General features: G+C 32.3%; 1 protein-coding gene across 9 annotated transcripts in view; it reads right to left on the reverse strand.

Annotated features, from left to right (window-relative positions):
• The window catches only part of LOC148611080 (uncharacterized), a 48137-nt gene that overhangs the window by 35091 nt on the left and 1414 nt on the right, over positions 1–11632 (reverse strand). For 7 of the 9 annotated variants that reach the window (XM_088591206.1, XM_088591214.1, XM_088591212.1 and 4 more), the window contains exons 2-4: positions 10990–11048; positions 3284–3301; positions 1189–1232 (exon numbers count right to left, since the gene is read on the reverse strand). In XM_088591206.1, coding sequence (XP_088447332.1) covers positions 1189–1232; positions 3284–3301; positions 10990–11048 — 121 coding nt within the window. The remainder of the gene's footprint in view (positions 1–1188; positions 1233–3283; positions 3302–10989; positions 11049–11632) is intronic. The other 2 variants (XM_088591208.1, XM_088591207.1) reach the window with 1 other exon arrangement.

Genomic DNA, 11632 nt, shown 5'->3' on the forward strand with positions numbered 1-11632 from the left:
CCTAGCTAAGCACCCTATTTTTTCATCCAATGTAACCTTAAATAGACATATTTTTTTCCTGGAAATATGAGAAGAAATGTTAAGAGTATTGAGAGGTTTCAATAAACCATTAACATTTGTAGTGATACTCTTTTTTCAAGTAGAATAATACATGTATGTGTGCACAACTTGAAATTGAAAAAAAAAAAAAACATGCAACAACAATTGCTACATGTTTGGAAAATTTCCCTAAATTGTAGATGGGGAAGCATGTTACAAATGCCCCTCCATGCAGAAGACCAAAAACAGTCAAACTCTGATTCCAAAGGTTAGATTTCCACTTTAACCCAATCCTGCTCAAGTGTTTTAAGTGTCAAACAACAAGCTATTTAGTAAAGTAAAATACACTTAATGACTGTATGCAATTAAACCACAATTTGAATGTTATTATGACGGTTTAATAATCACAGAGGGAGGAACTAAGTAAATCTGCTTGACCACCAGGAAATGTGATTTTTAATTCCATTTAGTTGACTTGATACCAAATGACCATGCATACAATGTAAAATCAAAATAAAACCAGTCTAATGAATTCATCATGTCAATTATTTTCATAGTATGTTGTACCTGTGCAAACAAAGAAGCTGACTAAACCAAGTAAATTGGTCAGTACTAAATCAATATAAGAAACACTTCTCTGTAAATTACTGTATCCATGTTTCAGAAAATATTTACGACTTTTCTCATTTGTCTATTGCTAAGCATTTAGCTACAGAATGCACCATATACATGTACTAACATGACTAACACCTGTGTTTTAATTTATACTAGTAATTATTATATGATCATAGTATCATGGTCATAACACATGAACCTTGCCCTTGTGTTACAGGACTATCTTTATCAACACATGAACCTCGCCATCAAGTTAAAGGACCATCTTTATCAACACATGAACTTTGCCCTAGTGTTAAAGGACCATCTTTATCTGTAAAAACTCTACTTTAATATAACTCTGAAATTGAAAATATGAAAACAAAAACTTCCTTCCAGTAAGTATCAAGTTACAACCAAAAAGTAATTAAAATCCCTCAAAGGGCAATGTATGGACTGATAGAGGGATAACAGTTATATATACAGGTATCAAAATATGCAAGTCACAAGATAGGCAATGCCACATATTAAATGGTTGAACATTATATTACATACCTCATCATTGTAATCCTGTGGATACTTCTGAATGAATATTGTGTCTAAAAAATAATAAAACACTTTTACTAATCAAATATTTTTTAATAGAGTCATAATCAGTTACTTGAACAGTAAGATATTGACACATTTTCATACTAGAGCCAACGCAAAGAGTGAACCAGAAAGATTATGTTTTTTTTACAATGTTTAGAATGTTTAGCCTTTTATTCCTGCAACAATTGTGTGGTTGATATCTGTTCTGTTATATAGATGTTTAGAACCACACAACAGGGTTGTAGTCTCTAATAAGAAATAAGGGATAAACATGGTGTAATAAAAACAATAAATGAGCCGAGTTGGTACTAATTTTCCTTCTACTAATACATTATTTTAAAAAATCCAGATATTGTGCTATAAAATACCTTAATCTCTGAATATTTGATCGTATATTCTTAACCATTGTGGACTTGACAAAAAACAAAGACTTTAGGGTTACCATAGAAGTTAGAATATTCTCAAAACTGAGTTCTGTTCAAACAAGGTTTGTGGAAACAGGGTAAGAAATATACTTAAGTACTATTCTGTGTAAGAATCAGGCAATGGGAAGCACATCATTTTTCTCATTTTTTTTTAGCCCCCAATTTATTCAACACATCTAGACAATATCTAGATTCTAAATTTATCCTGAAGCATCTGTGATGTAGATGTTTTTTGACTGCTAATAAAAGAAAAAAGTGTGGGAAAATTTTACTGCCTCTTTTCCATAGTGTACTTCAAGTAAATTTGACCTATCAATGTCTAAAAAAAGCAAACTTTACAAACACTCTGATGGATATTTCTGGAGGTTATTAAGTATAAATACTTGAATACTGCATTAAAATATCTGTGTTTTTTTTACTTTACCTGTCACACCTTACACATATTTTGCCTGATTAATAGACAGAGTAGTATTTAAATGACAGTCTATGAGAAAATTATGACATCGTTGAAGCAAAGACTAGAGTAATCTGTATGGCAAGTGTAGGAACAAGGAAAGGAGAACATACAGCTCATTGGCAGATCCTGGGTGTGTTTTGTCAGCATGAATCCACCCCCAATTCTTTTTGATGGAATTTATCAATTTTGTGTATTAGTTGTACTTCCTTTTTTTCCTAAAATCCCCCTCTTCTACTGAATAAATTAGCCCCTCATGTTGAAAAATGCTAGTTAGAGTATAGGAACAAAATGAACAAATATTACCCCAAAAAGTGAATTATCCAACTAATCATATTGCAGCGTTACATGTATTAAAATGTCTTTGACTTTAACTTATGATAAGGATAAATATCAAGTTAGAAAGAAATATATAACTACAGCTAAAATCTTAAATCACAACACAGAAATACCTTATATGGATGTATAAAATAAATTAATTGAAAATATAATCATTTGCACATTCATGTACATGTACTTTATTCCAATAATAATAATAATATTGAATTAACATCCTGTTTTCTTTGATCCCTATAACCACAAAGGAAGAAAGGATAGATACTCCATGTTTCATGTTATGATGAACAGAACTGTACAGGATTGACGCTCTTATCAAATTATAGGCTAAGCTGGACTTCTTACAAGTAGATCTCTTTAGGCTATAGAAATGTCAATGTAGCAATAAGAAGGGGCAGATCTAAAAAAAAAATGAAATAGTGGTTCAGATCAAGACATTTAAAAAAAGGTTAGTGTTCCAGGCTGCAATTTGCTCATTTTTGCCCAAGCATTGCACAAAATTAGTAATATTTTCCAACAAAGGGGGAGGGGCTGCTCTATGGATTAGCCATTGCCTAATCAACCTCTATCAGAGAAAGCTCACTCCCAACATGCCCATAGCATTTAATACAGTTCAGACTTTTTGCTATATTAACTTATTCTAAAATTTCAAGATTTTAATTTATCTTAGATTTAAAGAGAGACACTAGTGGTAAGTTAAATCTTGCTAATGAAACAAGTGCAGTGGGTGTGGACAGAAGTTCATATATCAGTTGCAGTTCAAGTTTGAAATGCATGACTTAAGATCAAATGCATTGATTGCACATATTTTTCAAGCTTAGGGGGATATGATGTATACACCTACCATCAGAAACATCAATATCTGTGAGAAAGTAAATGTATCCTTCTTTTATTATTGATATACTGTTATACATGAAGATAATACATGCAAAACACAATTGTGAGTAAAAAGTGTAAACCATGTCCCTAATGGATAGAATGGTGTGTTAGATAGTTGTTTGGTTACACAGGCAAATATTTTTCACGTGAAATTCATGTTAATCGAGCTTCACATGAAATGCATGTGAGATTCACATGAAATTAACATGATTTTTCAGGTGAAATTCACTACACACGAATTTCATGTGAATTTCATGTGAAGGCTCCATTCACCCGAATTTCACGTGAACTCTGTCACTTAATTTATATGCTCAATTCAGGTGAAAATCATGTGAAATTAGTGTAAAAATCATGTGAAATAATTTTGCCTGTGTAATGTACAGACTCTTGTATAGAGTGATACTAGACATGCACCAATCTCTCTACCCAAGAGCTGTGATTTATGCAGTTTCAAATGTATTTATATGATGGATTTAAGAAGTCTGGTTTAGACAGGTCTTGGGTTTATTAAGGGTTCTATTTAAAGAATGGCTTCATTTTAGGGAATCTTGATAACTCTCATGCTTGTTCATGTACATTGTAAGTACATTTATATATGAGTACAAACTGACTAATCTAAATAGACCTCCTCCCAAATAATATTAGAAAACAATTTACACACAAAATGTTACTACCTATATACTGCCACTGTGACTGATACACAGTGTTCACTGTACAATCTATCATTAAATGTATTTTTCACATAACTTCCTTTTCTTTCCTTTCAACCTTATAAACACTTCCTGCTTCTTCTGAAGAGGCTAAATAGTACAGGGAAATACATGTATACACCTTTGTATGTTAAAAATACATATTGAATTGTCACTAAAGTGAATTATTTTATATCATTTTATTTCTTTTTAAATCTAGTAGTGTAGAAAGGAGTATACATGTACTAATATAAACTAAAATTCCACTTAACTATTTAAAAGTTTTGATTTAACAAAATAATTATACAGTGTATATTGTGTTTATTGTAAATTTAATAGGTATGTACTTGTACAGTACATGCTATGGTCAGTATAGCAATAAAAGCTGGTAATCAGTTACAACTTCATTGTACATCATGAACATTTCTTTTATGTAGACCACACAGTTAATATTTTCAAGGATTTTTATAAAATAATTACTTCAAATAAAAGTGAACATATAATACAAGCAACATGATTTGGATGAAACTGATACTGAATAAATATCATAACATGTCACATTTATTGCATTACTTGTACATGTACATGTACATCATGGCATACAAAAGTTCCATAAATATCCATCAATACATCCAAAAGTAGATGGCTATCTCTATAAGATAAGTAAACTTTACTATGATTCAGTGTAAGTTAACAGAAGGAGCTTATACAATTCAAAATCTGGTAAAACAGGCTGCAAAAATTCAGCTATCACCACCTACTTCAGAAAGGCAAAGGTAAATTGCAAGTCAAGGAGGATCTTCACAGTGTGAGTGTGTGAATAATGAGCAAACATTTTTACTACATGTATATTGAACAGAAGGTCCTAACTTATGAATTCAAAATGAGGAATATCTACAATGTAAATGAAGCTCCTTCCACAAGACAAACATTGTAGTACACTACTATTAGGTGTAATAGAGTTATGCTAATGAAAGAAAGGTAGTAGATAAAATAGCTTTTAAAAACATAAATGACTTCAGACAGTCAAATTTCAATTTATGGTACATGTATAATACCTATTACAATACTACATTTAAGGTTAAGAAAGTAACGAAATTGGTAAAAACAGCTCCAATGAGTTGTCGACTTCCTTAACATGGATCTAAAATGCCTCTGACAGTATTTTTTCACAATTAAAATGTTAGAAAATTAATCAAAACAGCTTAGTTGAATTCAACTGAAAAAACAAAATGCATTATAGGACACAGCTTGATATGACCACAGTCATGTAACCCTAAACAGTTGGGGCAAGTGTGGACACATCATACAGCTTTGAATTTTGACTGTGATGCATGTTGGACATTGACACAAAAGAAGAATTCTAACATAATTGAAGTTGCCCCATGTTTTACCCCTAATTTCTAAATAGCCCTATATACATGTAGCTAGTCAAAGTCTCCAAAATCAATCCCACTTTCCTTTAGTGGTATAACCCCTTTTGGTACAATTTCAAAGAGAACCAGATATCAGGTAAACATATGTTTCTGACCCTTTTTGGCCCTTTATTCCTGATTGGGTGAAATGACAAAACTTAAAATTAATCTCAGCCTCTCTTTGTAAGACTCCTTGTGATATAACTTCAATAAGATCCATTCAGTTGTGGTTAAGTTATTGTCCAGACATAAAGAAAACACTTGTTTCTAGCCCCTCTCTGCCCCTCATTCATTTATGGTTCAAGTCTAAATCCCTATAATATATCCCAATTTGATCTTTTGTGGTAAAGAATTTATTGCGGAACAATAGTTGAGACATCCATTTACTGACATTGTATAGTAAAATTATAAGAAATACTAAGTTTAATAATAAGTCTTTTGCCCCCCCCCCCCCCAAAATCAATACCAACATTCCTCATGTGGTATGGAACCTTGTTATGAACTATAATTTTATGATGGTCAACCAATTAATACATGTATTCAATATATTGCACAAAAACCAAGTGTCTGTGGACAATGTCATTGCCATACCATTTCAGATAATTGCAATTTTTTTACCATTGCATAAAAATTCTAACAGTTTTTTTTTCCAACATAAGCAGTCTTTCTCTTTCATCACATTCCAAACCACTCACATTAATTCGATTGATTCTCACATCACTAATGGAACATACTTATTGTATCAGCTTCATCAAAAAAGTTGACAAAAATATGAATTTGTCGCTTTCACCTGATTCTTCAGGTAAACTTGTCCTTCAAAAGTCTTAAAGTAACAAGTTAAATCACTAAACATTAGGACTGATGAACATACAGGGCTATACCATAATAGGTCCATCAAGTCATACAAAAAAATGTAGGTCAAAGCAATATTCAGATTAACAGATTATAGTAAATTACAATTAAATACCTATAGTATTAAAAACATATATTGTAAATATGTACAAGAATACGGTAAACCCTTTACAATAACAGTACCTAATAAAACTTTTTGCATATTTAACATGGATAATCATTATTTAATCTACTTACAAAAATCTATAAATGACAAGAAAATCTATATAACATTATCAAATCATTGTATGTATATCTTTTTTTTAATTGGGTATTGACATGGTACTTGATAAACTAGAGGCTCAAGAGAGCCTGAATCACTCACCTGGTTAACCATTTGCTTATTTGAAAAACTTGAAGAATGAGACAGGCTAAGTTAAAATCAACTAAATTGTCAAATGCAAGAAATGCTTTTCATAGCATCTTCATGACCTGAACCAGAATTTTGCTAAAGGCAACAATTTTTTAATTATTTTCAAAAATCTGTCTTCTGACCCCTAATTTCCATTTTTAGTATAGGCAGCCATATCTATTCACGGATTAAAAATCACACTAAAGAACTATTATGCTTAATTTCATTCAATGATCTTAAATGGTTTTAGAGAAGAAGATTTTCAAAGTTGTACATATTCAGGGGCAGTGACTCCTTCATCAGACAATGCATGATTTTGAAAATTTCTACATAGATCCTTCTCATGATGCTTAACAATTTAACCCTATGACAGACATTTGCTAAAGGCAATGGTTTTTGAGTTATTTACAAAAAACTCCCATCTGACTCCTATGCTCTATTTTAAGTAACAGCAGCCATGTTTTTTCACAAATAAAAAGTTCAAATACTCATTTTGTGTGGGATACCCTAAGAAACATATATGCCAACTTTCGTTGAATTCTGTTCAATGGATTATGAGAAGATTTTCAAAAATGCACATGCAAAAAATGCAAAAAAAAACTGTTTCAGGGGCTATAACTCCTATATCATTTGACGAATCATTTTGAAAATTTCAGCATAGCTCTGTCTCATAGTGCTGAACAATATTATCCTGCCAGAAATTTGCTAAAGGCAATAGTTTTTGAGTTATTTGCAAAAAAACTGCCATCTGACCCCTATGTTCTATTTTTAGTAACAGTGGCCATGTTTTTTCATGGATCAAAAATCCCAAAGGTCATTTTGTGTGAGATACCCTAAGGAGCATATATGCCAACTTTCATTGAATTCGGTTCAATGAATTTTGAGAAGAAGATTTTCAAAGTTGCACATGCAAAAAATGCACACAAAAAAACTGTTTCAGGGGCCTTAACTCCTTCATCAGTGACGAATCCTTTTGAACATTTCGGCATAGGTTTGTCTCATGATGCTGAACAATATTACCCATGCCAGAAATTTGCTAAAGGCAATGGTTTTTTGAATTATTAGCAAAAAGCTGCAATCTGACCCATTTGTTCTATTTTTAGTAACGGCAGCCATGTTTTTCATGGATCAAAAATCCCAACAGTCATCTTGTGCATAACACCCTAAGGAACAATCATGCCAAATTTAAAACCTGTCAGACTAGTAGTTTCGTCGGAGATTTTTGAAAATTTATCCACGATGACAACGGACGTATAGTGATGGCATAAGCTCACTTGGCCTTTGGCAAGGTGAGCTAAAAAAAATAGGTTTTCCAAAATAAGTTTCAATTGGAAATCTGTTTGCAAATGCCCAATAGTGATATCCCTGCTTCATAACTTAAGTGTAGATGTCAGTATATGGATAAACAATGAGCCCATTCATCTAACAAGAGCTTGTTTTTGCCCAAGCCTGAAAACAATCTCATCATCTGGCAATCCTATATAAAGCTTGTGTCAAAATATCCAGTGACTGTGAAATGAACTTGTTGAGAAAATGGTTAAAAAAAAAATTGAGACAGACAATTGTAAAATGTATGAATGAACAGATGTCAAACAGCAAAACAGTATAACTCCTCCTTGACTGCAGGAGCATCATTAGAAACCCACAATGGAAGGAGGTATGAAGGGAGGTCAACCAAAGTCAACGATGGAGAGGGGTATTAAAATGAATGAATGAATTTTGGTCATATCATACAAGCACTATTACTACTGTACATTGGACATTTACAGTACGTGTACTGAACAGACAAGAAATTGGTAGTTTGTACAACTCATACACTTCAAGTAACATACTACTTTAAACTGGAAGTTGATGTGTGACTTAGCCATGAGTTATCCAAAAACTGACATGCATATCTAAAAAAGGTAAAACAATTTTTCACACTAAAATTCTAAACTAGAAGAGAGTATAGCATTACAACTTTTTGGTCTGTGTTTTCGCTACCTCTATTGACCATAATTTTCTGTGCCTACCCCAAAGTTTTTTCTCCATTTTTTACCAGCACTTTTACAGTTTGAATGTGTATACAACAGAAACCAGTAAAAAACTTTTGAAAAAAATTCAAAAAGTTTTGCCAACATGTCCCTACCACCCCTAGTTTTTTAGAGCATGTTAGCAGAAACACAGGTACTTTTAAGTCGCTAATAATAACTTCTTGCACTCGTAATTTCAGTACTTTACATTTGCATATGATTTGCATAATTATTAAACATTAAGCTGCAAATCAGTGCCGTGTTTATGGCTATAGCTTCATACAAGATCAAAATGTACCTCTTAAATATCATACACGTGTTCTACATGTTTTTTGCTTGTATGAGAACATGAAGTTTACTGGTAACCAGTTGTTTTGATTGGAAACATTTGGGTCATCACAGTTAGGAAAGAGTAATCATATCAAGGGAACCAAGATTCTAGCGAAAGTCAACCGATTTTTTAGCATACCGTATTAGTGCCATTTCAGATGTTCAAGGTAAGCAAAAATCAGTGGCATAGAGGCATAGAATATTTGACAATTAGTGACTTTGAAGACTTCAGTCTTTGATTTTTCTTGGCCTCAGTATTTACCAAGTTTTGAATGGAACTGTTTAAAGCCTTACAAAAGACATTCATTCTGCATTTGTTATGGTACAATGTATCTGTATTTTTTTGACAATTTATGTAAATTTCCTGCAAATAATAAGACCTTAATATGAACAAGTTTTTGTGATGCTAATACACTTATTACAGTTATAATTCAATTCATTTACAGTGAATTGTAAGATTTATCTTGACATGTCACATAATTTGGTTATATGTAGAATTTAGTTACCTGAATCTGCAATGTATATATCCATTGTCATGAAAGATAGTTTCTAATTTGTAGGGTACATGTAATTGTTAAAAATATATAAAATATAGTGAATGACCAAAATTTCTGAATGTCAAATAGTGCAAAAATTTTAAAAGAGAACTTTAACAGAACTTGTAACTTGCACAAGTTAAATCTATTAGTGTTCTCCAAACAAAAACTACTCATACAAGTACATAAAAGTGACAAAAGCCTTGAATGGCTATATAAAACAGGGTTAATGGTTTACCATTATGGTTAAAAGTACATTTTTGTTTAGAAATTCATTATACAGTGACTGTTTGTATAATTTACAGACCAGATGCCATTTTAAGGCCTTCGGTTACTCCTTAGTTGTGAAAAATGATAAAAAAATATCTACAAACTCAGAAGCACAATTCTGACTTGAACTGTTAACTTGTGTACAAGGTCATAAATCTAGTTCTGTCATACAAACTGAACTGCACATATGTATCCTGAATTGAATTGATATAACCATTATTCAAATGTTTTCATCTTTTTTTAATGTTAACAAAAAGTGACTTAATGAAACCGTAATGAAAGTGGGAGGTTGAACAGGCTATGAAACCAGGTTTAACCCACCTTCCTACAGAAAATGCCTGTACCAAGTCAGGACCATAGCAGTGGTTTCCAACTTTACAGATTTTTCCCGATATTGCAATTTCTTAGAATTTAGGCAGCTGTGAAAAGGAAAGTCCATACTCACAGCTGCCTAAGAAATTGGTAATTTTGTTATAACCTTCGTCAAGTGAAGACACACATGTGACATTCCCCCTGGTCCAATCGTTTATAATGACTGGAGAAGGGGCAAAGGCGAGTCACTGACGCCTTATAATCAGATTGCCTCGGGTAGATGGGGCTCGTAAACCTTGGAGAGTAGCCCATCTATGAGAGAGGAAAACTCTGACCTAAAACCTCTGGTGCCTTGCGGCTACATCCTTCAACAGGGAAAGGCTTCAGAAGACAACCTCGAGGAAAATCCAGAACCAGGTTCTGTAACTTCATTCCTGTACTTCCAGTATCAGAACTTTTGTTCAGAAGCTAAGGGTGAGGTAACCCAGACAGAAAACCAAGAGTGCTGAAGACGGGGGTGTTGGGCAATACAGCGCACTCGAACAGACTATAACACCATGTACAAACAGCCAAAATGACAAATGTGACATTCCCTAAGAGTTCCTGATTTAAATATATTTAGGTAAAACATAAAATCAATAATTTTACTAGTTGTGCATGCAAAGCTAAGATGTATTACTGTACAGGGGGTCCTTTTCAAAAAAAGTTGTTAGTAAGAACATCATAGTAGATCAAAGTTTTGTGACGTCATAACTTTGAAATAATTTTCCTCTTACGATTTTTAGTGAAAAGGGCTGCAGAATGCTATTAATTGACATGAATCTGTAATGTAGATTGTACAAATTCAGGTTTGTTTTAAGATACCTTCATTTTCTGGCTTTGCAATTTCCAAGAAAACTTCAAATATTTTTTCTGGGTTTTCTCTGAAAAAAAAAATATATATATATATATAAATGCACATAACAGATTGTAAATATTTGCTTTTCATAAATAAAATATATATCTAAGTATGACGCCTTCAGACAAGAAAAACTACCATCAGAAATAAATGATTTTCCACTAAAATTACCAAGTAACATATGCATGCTAGTGATAATGACTGATCATTTATCCTTAATATATATATATTTATATAAAACAAAACACTGTGGTCAATGGGATCATACATTTACATGATCACCTTATTTTATTTTGACTGCTGTTGCAATAGGGTAATTAATTTTACTTATAAGGGTTAAACTGTCTTGTTTCATGGGTTTAAACTTTATTCAGAGAGTTTGAATATAAGCCATGAAGCTGTGAGGACGTTTCATGTTTTTAGGTCGTAAATCTGGGGTGATTCTGGAATTACAACAGTAAACTGTTGATCTTGAACTTGATATTTAGAACTGTATTACAGTCTGTCACTTTTGCCACTAGTCAGATGCCCCAAACTAGTAGATTTTGATTAGAACTAGTAAAAGAAATTCCGCCATATTTTTTTTGTAATGATGTCCTAAAGCTTTGT

This window comes from Perna viridis, chromosome 7 (genome assembly GCF_037379345.1).
Source record: "Perna viridis isolate PV_CMFRI_1.1 ecotype Kerala chromosome 7, ASM3737934v1, whole genome shotgun sequence".
Lineage (NCBI taxonomy): Eukaryota > Metazoa > Mollusca > Bivalvia > Mytilida > Mytilidae > Perna > Perna viridis.